The sequence below is a fragment of the Hippoglossus hippoglossus genome, chromosome 9 (assembly GCF_009819705.1).
Source record: "Hippoglossus hippoglossus isolate fHipHip1 chromosome 9, fHipHip1.pri, whole genome shotgun sequence".
In the NCBI taxonomy this organism is placed as follows: Eukaryota; Metazoa; Chordata; class Actinopteri; order Pleuronectiformes; family Pleuronectidae; genus Hippoglossus; species Hippoglossus hippoglossus.
The window spans coordinates 11,146,306-11,163,332 of NC_047159.1; the positions used below are offsets into that span (position 1 = coordinate 11,146,306).

The following is a 17,027-nucleotide window of genomic DNA, read 5'->3' on the forward strand; positions in this document are numbered from 1 at the left end:
TCTTTCACTTTGACAATAGACATCAAGGTTCACATCCCATCTCACTCTGTATGAGATGTTATTTTTTGCATTCGTATGATCTAAACATTCCCATGTTTCTCTAAAGCAATGAGTTAATGCCTGAATCAAGATACCGGCAACAATGAGAGTAAAACAACAACTTTTGATATATTTTGGGGGAATTATATCAGCAATGGGTTATTTTTCTACGCTTTCTTTGGTTTGATATTTTGTACCACAAATCTCCCTTCGGTAGTTTCAGAAGAATAAATCGTGCAGCATGACTGTTAAACTGAAACCTCCGTCATGAGGGAGGAACCAAACTTAGATCCGAGTGATGTTTCTGTGACAGCAGCACTGGCAAAGACTGGCTGAGGCTGAGCTGCCACTGCTGTGTAGGCAGTAATGTACAAGTGCGCGTGTGTAGGTGTGCGTGTGCACATGAGCGCGTCAAAGCATATATTTTTGACTGCAGTTACAGAATAGAAAAAGACATTTTCCAGCTAAGCACCAGTCTCATCTGCTGGTAATTACTCCGCATATACGTGCACAAGCACACGTGCACGCACACACACACACACACACACACACACACACACACACACGCAGGCACGCACTTAGCACAGTTGAAGACAGGTCTGTTCAGTGATGATAGATGTTATACATGCAGGGAGGCCTTTCTTATTCTCAGGGTCATCTGTCTTTTCACTGTCATGAGTCGATAGCCCAACACTCTCACTCTATTCTCTTTTTTACAGCTTGCTCGCTCGCTCTCTCTCTTTCTCTCCCACACACACACACACACACTAGACCATTGAACAGGTTATATATGTATGTGAGTGCAGAGAATGGGAGACTGTGATAGGAGTGATAGTCAATTAGACGACGACTCAAGTGGAAAAAGTGCTAATTTGAGTTCATTAAGATGTATTATTACACCAGCTTGTGGCCAAAACCGGTATTACATGACCGTGTCAGTGAGGAGCTAATTACAACTAAATACATAGATTAAACTGTAATTAAATATTTTCACAGAGATTTTCCTTCTACATTTCTTTCGGACTAAATACACAAAGGAAAGGAAAAATATAAAAGGGGCAGAGTGTGAAAAATGCCCCCTTCCATAACAGTGATTTTCTTTTTGCTCCTTCTCTTTCCTTTCCTTTCCTACCACCGTTTATACCTGTTATTTCCTCTCCTTTCAAAGTGTAGTTTTTCACTTCCTGTTTTCATTCTCTCCCCAACCCCCCGCGTCCCTGTGACTCACTCGCCTCCTCTCAGGAACCAATTCTCAACAGCAGCATTAGAAGTGATCCATTTCCTGAAAATGCCAATTATCTGCCTTTTTATGTCTTTCATTATTTAAACCACTCCTACGGTGTGGTATTACTGGACTCTTGGCTCCCAGCGATGAGGCATACCTGCACATTCACACTGGCCATAAACAATGCACTTTGCAGAGCCAACAACGAAGAGACACACACACACACACACACACACACACACAGATGTCTGGGTTTGCATCATGCTCAGTTCAGTGTGTGATGTGTCAAATGACGACAAGACAAATAACTGATGTGTGATTGAAGAGCATTATCTTTATCTTTTTTTATTAACGACAGCAGGGAGGAGTGGGTTGCCCCCTTGTCAATCAGTGGTATAACGGCTGCATTGTCTCTGGAGGAAAAATAACAATAATAGCGGACACTTTAACACCGCGACATGATGAGAGAAAGGCAGTCAGTCCCTTATGTCAACTTTTCCCTCGTTAAATCTCTACTGACAACAACATATTCATGGGAGCAATCCATTATACAGTATGTGTGTCTCTGGCTGGGTGCGCCTGTGTTCTGTCAACGTCTGTGCGTCGTTTCGAGAACTTGAGCGCTCGGCTAAAGTGCTACAGTAAACCGCAGCTATGGGAGAATGATTGTCCCCATTTGTCACTCCTTCTTGCCACCTGACAGGCACAGTGTACTCATTTGCATTCAGCACCTGAGGCTACGAATGTTTAATGCTGCCATTAAACTCATCTCCGACATAAAGTGCATCTGTGACTAAAGAGTAAGCCCAAGACGAGCTCCAGGCAGTGAATCTAATGGTGAATTCAGGTCTTCAGACACAGAGAGGGAGAGAATATAATACTAATGTAATATGGCAGGGGGGCAACTTTCTGATTAACCTAATTGTCCTTTGCTCTGCTCCCTGCACTTTGAATCTGTGCTTCGTTTCAGAAGAAATCTATGCCTTTTCTTTAACCTTTACACCCGTCCAACCTCTCACTCCATTTTTCTCTCGTTGACTTGAGTATCTGTTAACTTCTCAGACTCCCCACAGTCAACTTCCATTGCATCTGTGAGTATCACAATGTTATGTCATGCAGAGAGGCTGTGAACCACAGCTATATGTGGGGGGGAGAAACCACAGGGAATTACCAACATTTATTTGCACTAATTTCTATCATAACTCCTTGTTGCAGAGATCCATTAAATTCTGGTCCCAGGTGACATATTAAATGTTCCAGTAACAAAGAACATTGCAAAGGCAAACTGACCAAAGTTCTGTCCTCTGTAAAAGCCTGAAGCAATAATACACGGAAGTAAAACATTCTCGCTTTAAAACGGTGTTAAAAAATCTGTGACATGTTAGGGTTTTTTGATTGTGAACAATATTACACTAAAACTATTTGGCGAATTGCCACAAAACTTGGTAGAAGAATGTGAAATGGGTCATGGAAGAACCCATTCATTCAATTTTGGTGCAGATCCACATCAGAAGGCAAATCCAAGAAATTTTGTTTAAATTCAAGAATATTTTTCAATATTTTCTTGGATTTCTCAGAGATTTATTCATGAATCTGGATTTTTTTATTAAATCCAGCATGTTTAGGGGACTGACATGTATGAGTGTGGGTATTTTGGTGCAGATCCAATTAAATATCTGGATCTAGTAAATGTAAGTAAGGTTTTATAAGGAGACTGTCTTGGCAGAGGTATTCACTCTACTAACATTCTAGTTGTTTTATGAAAGTGGTGTTTGTTCCTTTGCCAGTTTTTAATTTTCAATAATGAGAACTGACAGCAGATCACAAAAACAACCACCGGTTGACTGAGGCAGACTTATTTGAAACAAATCAACAAATCCATATTAAAAGGTGCAAATTCCGAACCCGAAGGGGATTATGTTGAGGGCACATTAACGTTCATCTATTCAGTTCATTATTTCTGAATATGATAATTTTGTGCAATTTGTTCTAAAGCTTTATTTGAGAAACCTTTGCCGTACTTAAATGAACCTGCAGCTTCAAGAGGCTAAAAGTGCAAAAGCTCAGGTGAGATTGGCAAAAGAAATATTAAAGTAACACCATGAAAATCTACTTTATATAATAAGTGTAAGATAATGTGTTGCATTCTGAGCCTGAGTTGCTAATATGTATTTCAGTCAGGAGCGAATAGGATTATACTGTCAATCCAACAGTGCTGTTTAACAGTGTGTGCCCACTTTGTTAAAGGAGGCATTTAAATGTTTGTTTTTCTGTTTTCAGTTCAGCGAACAAACACAGGGGCGGATCTGTACTATATCTGTACTTACGCTGCACATTCCCATTCTAGGAAATGTTTTCTCTAAGTGGACAAACACAGCATGTTGCTAATGTTTTAAAATGACATTCTGTAACAACAACAACAACCACAATGACATGAAAATAAATAAAAATGTCTCCCTCCTTTTCATCTCATTTCCTCTTGTTGCTGTCAGGCAGCCTAATTTCCTTTCACGCGGACAAATATATTGTGTAAGATGAGTCGTTTTATGATTTGTTGTTATTTTGTAGTGGCGCTGTTGACATTGCCGTGACAAAGTAATAACACAGATTCCAGTTTTAGCGAAGGTACAAGTGATTTACGAGACAGTGATCCAGTGCGGGCGCCTTCGTTGTAAAAAAACTCTGCACTCAGGTCAGAGAAAGTTTTCAAACTCTTTAAAACTTCATATTCCTGTTGACAGTTATACAAAATAAAAGTTTACAAATATCCCGTTATTCATTCTGGAACTTTTAGACTTTGTCATTAGTCATGTTTTTTTTTTGGAGTTGATGCACTCACACAGTATTTCTTGTTTACATCACCGCCATAAAGTCTGATTTGGATTAAGTGAAATGGAAATGTGCAAAGGTGCCAGGAAAAAGCTAATCCAGGATATTAAAGGCAAGTAGGCTCCTCATCCGCATTTCTTTAAAAGCTGTTTCCATGGCAATGCTGAACTCTGCTGTATATTTATGTGCTGAGGGAAATTGGTGAGTAAGATATAAAGATGCAAATGGTTGCTTATTCAACATACCTGTGGGTTGTCTAATCAGGTATTATGCATATAGGAGGCCACAATGATTGCTGTAATTGTGCGCTCCACGTGTAATGTGTTGGGTTAATAATAGGATCTGAAAGTATGAAGTCTGTGTTTATAAAGCAGGCAACAGTGCTGGCTAAACAGCGAACAAAGTTAAAATACAATCGGGAGGCTGACACCGCAGAATTTACGACAGTGAATTACTCATCTCACCTGTAGGGAGAGCCCGAGTAGAGCCGAGAGCGAATCTTGCATTGTGTCACTTTAATCCGCACACAAACACAAATGTATAAACAACATACACAGTAGTTTTAGTTGGAATGACCATGATAAACCCATAACACTAACCCAACCCTAATATGCAGCATTTTCATTCATGGCATGGGTTGCCAGATATGGACAGCCACATTGTTACCAAACCTGGAAACATTAACACTTCAGGATGCTGTGCACAATTCACCCGATATAAAGTAATCATGCTCGGCTGGGATAAACATCTCTCCACCTGCCACACAGGCGTGATCCAGGATCATATACAGGCTCAGACACTGAGAAGTGGCCTAATGAACCATTTTTACTGTCTAACAATCTGTTACCAAAAGAGTAACCTGAATATCACAATTCTTTTCATTTCATTTGACAAAAACATAATGGAGAGCAAAGCAATGATTTATTCAGCAGTGTAGAACCCCACATTCAAAGCACAAGGGAAACAAACTAAATCAAACGCCAATAACAAATCCTGTGTCTAACATTCAGTAAAACTGATGGACTGAATTAGAAGCTAACCAACAACAATTTACACTATAAAAATGCATACAGTGATAAAAAAATAAAAGCACCCACTCCAAAATAATGTCAGGAAAAGCTTAAGTTTTCTTTCCAGGCACATATAATGTATAGAATGATTTTGAATTTGTGTTTAAAAAGTATATTTTATCATTATTTGCATATTAATTCCATTTTGTGAGGTAACAGCAATATTGACCTTTGACCTCCAAATTCTGATAAGTTCATCCTTAAGTCCAAGGGGACATTAGAGACAATTTTGAAGAAATGACCTCACGATGTTGCTGAGATTTCGCGTTCACGAGAATGGAGACAGACGGACAACATGAAACATAATGCCTCCAGCACAGAGACATAAAAACAGCCACAAAAAAATCAGATTTATACAAGATAAAAGACAGAGTTTCATGACTGCTTGTTAGATTAATAAATTTAGGACCATCACATACCAGAAAATTCAGAGAGGGAGGGGAATCGACTCTGCGCTCCTGCCAAATCCTACTATATGCTGTGTGTGTGTGTCTGACAATCATGCTGCAGTGCATTTTATCTGTCCCCAGCTCCACTCCGAGGCTCAGCTGGATTTTTTTTGGCTTGTCTATTTTTATAAATGTGCATGGGTGCGTGCGAGTGAATGTCTGTAAGCATATGACTTACTGTAGGAGGAGATGTGCGTGTTATTTTTTGCTGACTATATCAAGTCAGGTGGGATTAGAGAACAACTTGGCTGATATATTTTATGAATCATATTAACATTAAACAAATGTGCTCCCCTCTGTGTCTGAGTGCATGTGAGCGAATTCTCTATAATCATGGATTACACGTCTCTGTGGGAGATTACAGGGTGAACTGAGAGTGGATCACTGTGCACCATATCGACCCAAATGGGAGAGGAAGGTGTCTTTTTCAAAACGCAAGAGGCCCAATCTGCATTTTCTTTTTTGTCTTAATGCCAAACTGACTCGAGAAGAACTATTGTGATCATTCAATCTTCCTCCCACTTGCTGTATATTCTGGGTTCAGGTGGCAAGACCCGAGTGATTCTGTTTCAGTCGTTCATCTTTTCTTGCATTCAAACACAAAACAAGTTTAAACAGTAGGAGTAACACACGAAAAGCGCAAACTGAAAATGAAGGTAACAAGGACTGACTGACTAACCGACCCTGTAGCTCGAGGCGTGCGGTAGGAAGTTGTTTTATATCCAGTATGACTTGGCAGGCTGTTAAATGAGAGTTTCAACAGTGTCATGCAGACGAGAAAAGCAAACATTGTGCATTTTTGGGAAAAGAAACCAACACATAAACTCAGAAGTCATCTTTAATTAGATCGTCAGAGGGAAGAATTGAAGCCTGTTGACAAATTCTGACGAGTCTTATCACGCCGACGCGAGAGCATGCAAATGTTTTAGCCGCACGTTAATCCTCAAATCAGGAGCGAAGAAATAGGGACTGCACATTTAATGACAAGGACACCCATGAGTGTTTGCATGTTCTCTCCTCGGACTACCTGACGTAAGTAGTAATAAACAGCGATGAAAAGCGAAGAAGGAGAAGAAAAGAAAAGGAGGCAAGGGAAGGGAAGGGGCACATTCAATATGGAGACTGCCGTTACCATAACAACAGGCAAGCCATATCCCTACTGTCAAAATTTAATTTCCTCTCTGTGTTTTCCTATAGGAGTGACGAGGGAGGAGTCTTCACAGAAACGAGACATTAGGATGCAGCACAAACAAATATTGAGTATTCACCGGTCTAATACGTCCTCCACCCACTTCCTCCACCAATCAAAAGGCACAGAGGCATAGGCAATGTTGTTGTGCAGGAGTGTTGAAACTGGCAAAAGTGAAAACCCCCTGAAGAGGGCTTCATGTAACAAAGCACAAAAAAAAAAAATGAATTGCTCATCTTTCAACTGAGGGCAAACATTTTTATTTTTGGCACATCTACATTCTGGCTGTTATGTAATTCATTAATTTGCAGTTTTTCAGCATTTAAATGTGAAATTCAAACATGAAGGAACAGCAAACAATTTCGATAATTGTCTTTGTTATTTTAAAGCTAAAAAACTAAATATTTTTTGTTTCAGATACTTAAATGTGATTTTTTCCTGCTACTCAAACAACAGTATTTTTGGGGCTTCATGCGGCTGGCCTGAAAAAATGTAACATTTGAAAATGTCACCTTAGATTGTAATGTACGTGGGAAAACACACACACTTCATACTGTATTTGTCAATGATTACATAAGTACACTTTGTCTCTATTGATAGATACTTGTTCAACAGCTACTGTGCAGCATGTTAAAGGTGATGGGGAATAATGTGACTCCATACTTTGTGAAGTGAATATCTAATTCTCTGTTCTCTTCTTTTTTTATTTTACCCCACGTCTATACGCAATACAAAACGCATGCCTGTTCCAACTATAGATGGGTGTGTGTGTGTGTGTGTGTGTGTGTGTGTGTGTGTGTGTGTGTGTGTGTGTGTGTGTGTGTGTGTGTGTGTGTGTGTGTGTGTGTGTGTGTGTGTGTGTGGTCTAGGTATTGAATATGTTGTTGGGACCTCATTCAGTTTACACAGCCACATTATTGGGACTTATTAGGTTTAGGCAAGTAGCAGTTATGGTTAAATCTCCAGAAAATGTATGTAAGTAAATGTTATGTCCACTGAAATCACGGAGACACGACTGTATGGGTGTGTGTTTGTTTGTGTTTTCCTGTGTGTGAGCAGAAGGCCGCCTGCTTTGCCTCCAGCAAATCAATGTCCCCTTGAGGGAACGTGGAACCTGAGACAAAGAGCAAGAGAGACTGAGAGAGAAAGAAATCCAGTGAGCGAGCCCTGGGCAAACCCATTCTGCTCTCTTCCCCATCTCCAATCTGAGCTTCTCACTCACAAACATTAGCATCGAGTGAAACCTGTGTAAAACTGTTACTGAAAGAAGAAATCAGACACTTGACTCAAAATTGCCAGACACTACAAGTTGATGAGGGTTGGAAACATAAACCTGGGTCCTTTCGGCAGATCAAAACATGTTTTACAGAATTACACGTGTTCTTTTCTTTTATCAAATAAAATATAATGTTCAAATTCACTTTGAAATCAAAAGAGAGGAGAGTATGAAAGCTTGTATACGCATCAATGGTGTGATTTATCTTCTTTATTGAAACGTAGAGCTGCACTTTCCATCCGTCTCCCTACTTACTCCGCACCTCAGCTACTGTAAAAAAAGAACTGCTCCTTTGCTGTGAGTAAATTAACTGAACACCCACTTCTCCCTAAGCCCACGATGTCACTGTCAGCAGCGCACGCAATGTCAAATCTCTGTGTGGTGAGTCTACAAATTTGGAGGCTCGAGTCATTCTGGAGTACAAGGTTTAGGGTTTTAATGCAGACTATTGAGTTGAAGGTGGCAGCTAATTAGGTCAACACAAGGGGATACCCTGATTTGAATGCGAATTTACTGCTTAGCTTTTTAGCTACGCCAGCAGCATGGCTCGAGGGATGGAAATGTCAGTCAGCCCAGCACTCCTGTCCACAACAAAATATTGTATCCAAACAACTAAAACATGAAGTCCCCTATAGTATTAATGATAACAACATTTTATCTAGCGCCATCATCAGGTCAAAATTGGAATTTGTCCAACGCTGTGGTTCATCAACAAATACCTCCAAGCTAATGACATATCCAACAATCTAGGCTTTATTCTGTGTTGAGTACTCATTAGCTAATCTTAGCATGCTATCATGGGAGTTCATAGAGCTGATAGCATTTTCTTTTTTGTGTAATGCAACTAATTGTATGAGGACCATTTTAAGCATAGACCCTACAGAATGAGGGTGTGTGTGTGTGTGTGTGTGTGTGTGTGTGTGTGTGTGTGTGTGTGTGTGTGTGTGTGTCTCTCGAAAGACAAGTGAAAAAGATGGACTTCAGAATAAATAAACTAAATAAACTATTCAGAAAAAAACCCACCTTGGATAGGTTGAAAAGGTTGAATCCCGACTTGGGTGATTCACTGACACTGTCTCGACACAGGAAATGTCTCTATTCAGAGAAACGTTCAATGAGTGTTTGAGGAATGATGTAAAAAAATAATAATCGGCAAACAGTGTAGTACAAACCTTCGACCTCTACACAAAGAAGATAATAGCTGGTTAATTCAGGAGGAAACACGGATATACAGACGCGTTTACTCTTTAGGACTCTTTAGGTGTAAGCAAAAATAAAATGAATTCGACCGAGGTGCGGAGAGCGGAGCACTGAAAGGTAAAGTAATAATCATCTGCCCGCTTGTCAGACACATCACCAGACGATACCACTGATGATACAACCTCTTTATTACCCACTGGCTCTATAAAACCAAATAAGCCCTATCCGCAGAGCTGCTGAGAATGTCGGTGCCGATGTGTGGGTATACATGCATTTGAGTGTGCGTGTGTGTGTGTGTGTGTGTGTGTGTGTGTGTGTGTGTGTGTGTGTGTGTGTGTGTGTGTGTGTGTGTGTGTGTGTGTGTGTGTGTGTGTGTGTGTGAAGAACCATCCTGACTCCTGACTGGGGGAAGCAATGAGGGGCCAAATCAAATCAGATATGGTATGTGTGAGTCCCTCAGCTAGGGACAGCAGAGGGACTCACACATACTAACAGAAACTCTAAATGTTATTTTTCAGCTCGTTGCCTACAGAGAGACAGAGGAGAACAGAAAGACAGCCTGCTGCATATTTATTCTAACAGATTTTATTTGTTTATGTATCCTCTGTCTTTCTTGGCGAGAACCTTGTCTCATCTCCGAGGAAAAGAAAAAGAACATGTCACGTGCTTACAGGAAACGGACGGCTATTCCTCTCTCTCCGTCTCCTTGTGTCTCACATGGCCATTGGGCGTGTCGCGTGTGGTGTAATAAGGCTATATTGCTGCTATGATTTAATGAAGACATACCGTACCGGGGATAAACGCCCCTATGGCCAAGTGGGTAAGTGCATCACAACAGATCCTTGAGCGCTTCATATGTTTAAATTCTCGGTGATTGAATCCTTTTTCAGTTGAGCCAATACCAGACCATGACACACTTTTCTATGTTCTCTGTCCGTGGCTCTGGCTTTATGATGTCCAGACATAAATATTTTTGTATATGAACACTTTGTCTTAATTTGGTTTGTTTCAGTGCAAATCAACTGTGCAGAAACGTTCCTGTGTTTCTCTCTGTAGCTTTGTTTTCTCCCCAGAGAAACATGTGAAAGCAAATACAGCATATTAATAAAAGAAACACGTAAATTTACCTCTGATTGTTTTCTTTCCCCAGGATGCGGTCTGCTGATGGGTCCATGGGAGAGGGCAGCAGGTTGAGACAGGAGGCCAGGGACTGGCTGGAGTCTTCTCTGGACACTGTGCAAACACCCAAATGCAGATATATTCATTATACCAAGTTTATGTACGATGAAACATACTCCAAGTACCTAACTTTACCACAAGATAAATTTAAGCTATCACACTTAATTAGAGCTGTAAAGCCACATACATGACATAGTGATAGATTTAAGTAATAATTAGAGCGTGAGCAATTTATTTGTTGGCCGATAAAATCAGCTGATATAAGCCTTTCACAGATATATCAATATCAGTGTTTGTTTGCTGATATGCACCGATATGAAAAGCTTTACTTTACAGAAATAACAAAGTATAAATTATGTGCAACTTTTTTACTCCCTAATATCTGTATCAGAAAAGATTTACTCCCTAATATCAGGATTAGATTTTTTTTACTTCCTAATATCGGTATCAGGAATGTTTTTACCCCCCATCAGCTCTTCTAATGATGATACCATCTATTATAAAAAACGGTTTGTCTACTTTTAATGATACATTTGACATAGCAGTGTGGAAGGGTGTGGAATAAAAGGTGGTAATGAAGCCATGTTTAGCATTTCTTCATGTCTTAGTAAAGGTCTCCGAGTGGCTCTCCCTGCCCCCGTCTGATTCCACAGGGCACGAGTTACAGTTGAGGCAGGAAGAGGCCTGCAGCGGAACACTGGTGGCCATAAATTGCTGTGAAATTGCTTGCTTTTTAATAAAGGCTTCAACAAGCCACCTGAGAGAGGTAAAACTGAGAAGTGCCGATGAGTCTGCGGGCGTGCGGGGTTGTTGGGTAGGTGAGCGTTTTGTACAGTGACCCCCGCTCCACGTGTCTTTATATGAGACTGTGCCTGTATCCGAGTCTGCCTGAATGTGTGTGTCTTTGAATTAGTCCCTTAAATCTGAGAGTGTGGAAGAACCTTACTCGTCCATCACACCAGCACAAAGTCTTAGTCCCTTGACTTTATGAGAACAATTCATCAAACCTTTAATTTCATGCTACAGCATGCAAACCATTAGGTCGAATGACTAAGCACGCATGCTTCTGTGTTAGCCTGTGTGCCTCCTTTAGCTCTGCATCAGCCAGTGCCTTTAGAGATGTGTTAAATCTGTGTTTGTGTGCTCAAAACCTCCAACCTCCATAAGCACAGGAAATGCAGTTTATTAGGACTGAAGCTCCTGTTATAGCCCTCATCCTTCATTCGCCTTCATGAGACTCTAATTTGACTGCAACTGTAATATCCTGCGAGTCCATCTGGGACTTCCATGTCGCCAAGAGATATGTATATATATATAACTCTATGTATATTGCATATGATTTAATTCAGATATGTGTTAAGTTAGAGACAGAGCTAGACACGCTTACACAGCATGAGAATCAAGCTGTGGGTAAAAGCATCCTGTCGGGTATAGTCAAACATGTAGACCTTATATCTGAGAAGCATGAAGCGCAGAAATGGAGCGCCATCACTTATTAATGTCATGTTTACCCACTTATTATTTCATTAACTTCATTCATACTCAGCTAAACATCGAGTGGCCAAGTCGACGTGTAGATTTGGCGCCTTGGCAGTTTTATGTGCATTAATATGAAGCAAATGTAAACGCAGTCATTACTGACAGGATTTGCTAGGCCGCACAGTTTTGCCTAATTACCATAATGTTACTTCAATGATTTAATAAAAATAGTGCCTGTGATTTCAATCAGTCAGTTCACTTCACTCCAGCTGCTCACAAAACGGAAACGGTTAATTGCTTTTTTAGACATGAATGTGTTCAGACAGGCTTTGTGACCAACAAGTGACTAACACAAACAGTGGAAGGAAACATAACCCTGTGTTTTTCCTTCGTCATACGTTGTTTGTCCCGGAAGTTACAGCAGAGATGGGCAAAACCACAGTTAAAATGGATATGACCAAAATGAAACGTCCCGTAACCTCGAATAAAATTTAGGGTTTCACTGGGTTTTATATCTGTGGGTATTAACATTGTTGGAAAGATTTTGGATAATGCAAGTACACAAGTTAACAAAATATTTAATGTTATGGTAAATCTATATGGCACTTTTCTAGTCTAGATGACCACTCAAAGCGCTTTAAAGCTTTACAATACAGTACACTTTACAGTACAGTGGCCCCACATAACATAGGTCCAGTCGTTTTTAGACATTTTAATGAAGAACAGTTGCATAGTCCCTTACAGATCCCTTTTGACACATTCACGTGCACTCTGCTAAGAGCTGCTCAGCACCCTCATTTAATATAACAGTGTCCTAATGTGTTATATAAAAGGAAGCTGGGGTTACTGTTTTGGGCTCTCTGCGCTGCACTGTGGCAGAGCATGGGCAATAATTCTCCTCTGACAGTCACTTTTCAACCATGAGGCGTTTCAGCAGGAGTGTGACTGAAATGCCAAAACAACAAAGGATATAAATCGCTGTAAATGAGGCAGCTACATCAAAGTCGTGGCACATGTTGAAAGAACCAGGGAGAGCACTGGTTTCATGATTTAAGGTGATGGAATAGAGGTGGTCTAATGAGGAAAGAGACAGACGGGGAGTGAGGAGAAGCAGCAAAGAGGGGGCTGACGAGAGGAAAAGCAAGGAAGGAGGGGAAATCTGTGACAATGAGAAAAATGTGAGCAGACGTTCACTTGAAGAGAGGGAGGGATAGATAAAGGCGAGAGTTTGTATGTGACAGATTCTCTTTTGTTTTCTCTGATTTGAATGCTTGGTTTCTAAAAACTCTACAGCTTATTTCCAAGGATGAGTAAATCAGTGACTCTGGGAATATCAACTTAAAAATTGGAAAAATATAGTGTTGAAAACTGAATTTGACTTCAACCATATACATATAAAATAGTCATAATGAAGTGCCAGTGCATGAATAGAGATGATGCTTGGTGCAGTTAAACGTGAGAAGGTGAGCTGCTGTATGATCTGCATCCTCTCACAGCCTGTTGTATGCTTCACCCACACACTTGCCATAAAGACCTCTGCGTGGAAGTACAGGTGTTGTGCAGTGAGAGTTACCGTGTCGATGCCGCTGATCGTCAGAGAGGTCCAGATCTAGCATAAGGTCATCTTCATCCAGCTCTGAGGAGCCCAGGTTGTTTAATACGTCCTGAGGAGAATAAAAAGGCAAAAACTCATTCACTTAAAATGAATAATTTTACATTATACATCTGATCAAATAAAAATGAGTAATTATTATATTCTTAAAAACATGATTTATGCGCTAAAATATGATTAATAAATGCTTATTTCTATTCCCAACTTTAAAAATGCTTACGTAAAACGTTGGTCTAAACAAGTCACTATGATGAACAGTTTTAATGCCATAATAACGAAATACTCATTCATCCAATTACTTCTATAAACCCTAAGGAGGAAAAACAATAATAAAAAAATATTAATAAAAATATGGATAAGATGTGACGATGTTACAGCTAATTTTCTTCAAAGTAATCCCAGTGGCCCCTAACGTTCTGAAGGATTCAGAAAAACACAACATTTTATGAACACTGTCAATAATAAGGACGTTTTCTTTTTTTTTTTTAATCAGACTTTTTAACACTTTGCCTGCAGTTAATGAAATATTTAGTCCCTAATCACCTTCTTTTGGAGGATCTTTGCTTAGAAAGATGATAAATGCAACTGAATTTAAATAGGTTATCTAATAACAAATGTATTGGCAAAATAACAACAAAAAAACCTATATGTAATATATCAGAATCAGGTGCAAATAGCACAAAACCACAATGAAGTTTGGTGTAAGTTACGTTTACCACATAAATGTGTCTGTTACATGCTTTTATTCTGACACTTAGTGGCAAAGTCCAGCCTGCATCACGTGTAATGTAAAACAATTAGTGTGATAACCACAATAAAAATATATATAAAATAAAAATACTGTGCAGTATGTTTGTGTAGTAATAATCCAATAAAGCTTGAAGTTCTAAATTATCAACAGTATCAACACAGTAAAAAACACGGTGGTGAGTGATGTGTCATCACTTAATATTGACTCTTGATGCTTCAGTAAATGTTCTCTGGTATTATCATGAGGTTGTAATGATGCAAGAAGGTGATGTTCCTTTTGGTTCAGTGGAGTTTCAAATGTCAAGGCTGCCATCTGATGGTGATAAATGGAAAATCCACTGCAGAAAAAAATGTTGCTACGAGAATAAAGTGCTGCAAATAAATTGATGAAATAATTAGTTAAGTATTTAGTCAAGCATGACAGAAAATATAATTACTGTAGCTATAAGTGAATAACTGTATCAAGGAACTTAATTGGTTAAAAAAAAGACAAATATGACAAAGTTGTATCAGAATACTGGCATTTTGATCATATGTATATTATATATTTAATATTATATATAATTTAACATATATATACAGAAACACACACACACACACACAGGTTGCAGGTTGCATTTCGATAACTCTAGACCCAAAAGGACAGGGCATATAACATTTGCAAATAATTCTACATATTTGATTTTCACAATATACCATGTGGTGGACTATGAGAGAAAAATATTTAATGAGCATCACAAAGTTGTTGGGTTTTTTGGGGGGTTATATTTAATTTCATACACTACGGAATATTACTGATGCAGCAAATCTCAACAGTCTGATAACCCCACAAGGCCAAATAACTAATTATTCTCTATAAATACTGCTAAGAACTTTATTACCTGAAACAACCTTTTTTTCCAAAAGGAAATATTGCATATTTCAGGGCAAGGTCTGCAACTCAGACCTTGCACTTAGAAATGAAACTCAAAGTGAGATATTAGGTGTGGAATAGAACATCATGCCACTTTCATGGATACAAAACAATCCAAGTCTGTTCAGCTCTCATTACTGTTGTTTGGACATAAAGAACCTAACAGCCACACTCTGTATTGATCCTCTCTGATTAGAGTACAAAAGCCTCAATGCTTAATGACATGTCCACAAGATTTAACCCCACCTCTGTCTATGTATCTGTTCGTGTGTGTGTGTGTGTGAACATGTGCCATTACATTGTTATTACTACTTCTGTGTTACTGTGCTGCACAGTGCAGAAGAGATCAGAAAAAGACCAGAATGCATTTCAGGGCAGTGCAATTGAAGACCAAGACTACATGTTAGGCATTAAAGTTAATAGCTAAAAGGTATTGGAAAAGAAATGAAGACCAATATCGTGTGTGATACTACTGCACACAGACTTCATTCAAAGCTGAATTACCCATTTTAATGTGCCCCTCTAACCACAGAAATGTGTTAATATGATTTTACAACCTAGAGATGTCAGCCTTTTACCTCATTTATGTGATTTGACTGAGTATAATCCTTGAGTTAATAGAGAGAATATCAGATTTGGGTCTTATTAAATGACAGCTCCATATTTTAACTGCCGAGCAGAGAGAAACACAAAGCAGGGGTAAGAGAAAGCAAAAGGTTCTTTCTAACCATCAAAAGCCACTGGTCTCTGTGTACACCACAAACACAGTCTATGGAAATTACATTTATTCACTGCTTAAGGGTGGTAAATGTATTAAGGGAGAGGGATTTGTTTTACTTTGCAGCAAGGTATTATTGCTTGGAGCAATGGGAAATATATGGACTAACAAATGACTTTCATCCTGTCTGAGCAGACACTTCACAGATAGTTGTGTTTACAATGTAACCTGAGGGAATCAAGGATTGAATGTCCAGTCAAAACAGAAATCATCTTGTTGTTGAATTAAAAAGAATAAGATTTATCCCACAAAGGCTCAATTTTATCAACTGCCTTTTTATTTTTTTAACTGTTTGCCCTTGTCAATACAGAATCATCACTCATCCCAGAGCAAAGCAAACCTCCTTTTCATAGTCAACAAGCAATGTCATTTATTAAAGAGACAATAAAGATATAAACACTAAATCAGAGTGCTTTAAACTGTCAACTTTGTTGGTAACTGAATCAATACTTTCACCATTGCTATAAATTTGGGGAAGATATTTCAGCACAAGATTCCTATAATATTTTTGACTGAGGCTGCTGAGTCAGAAAATATCACAAAAGTTGTATCAAAAATATCGATGTAAATATTAATATGTATGTAAATATTTATGTCTGGACACGGTAGGCATTTCGATAACGGGAAAAGACCCTTCGGCTGTATGTCTGTCAGGTGAGAGTCAGTGTGAATGTAAGACAATCAATAGGCAATATGAAAAGCTGAGAATCATTCATGCTGCAAACATGACGCTAAACTGGATGAGTTGCAAGAAGTTGCTTGTTTATAAAGTTAATGCATTTTGTCACAGTTAACAGTCCGGACCCTTGCTGCCACTGCTTCTAGTAGTAAAATTACTCCGAAGTGGAACAGTCGTAAGGGCAAATGACAGATATGGCACATAATATTGAAAAAAAATTGAAGGAAAGTGCAAGAAATGTTCTTTTTTTTCTCTGGTCGTAATAAAACATTCAACATTCTGCTTGGGAATGGGATCAATGCTGTATTTGATATGATAATTGATGTCTTTGCAAGCAAGGCATGCATGGCAAAGGTAACA

The 17,027-nt window shown here is 39.1% G+C and overlaps 1 protein-coding gene across 1 annotated transcript in view; it reads right to left on the minus strand.

The window, feature by feature from the left end:
* The window catches only part of ccser1 (coiled-coil serine-rich protein 1), a 113,940-nt gene that overhangs the window by 82,305 nt on the left and 14,608 nt on the right, over positions 1 to 17,027 (minus strand). The window contains 2 exon segments of the mRNA XM_034595322.1: positions 10,405 to 10,510; positions 13,509 to 13,599. Coding sequence (XP_034451213.1) covers positions 10,405 to 10,510; positions 13,509 to 13,599 — 197 coding nt within the window.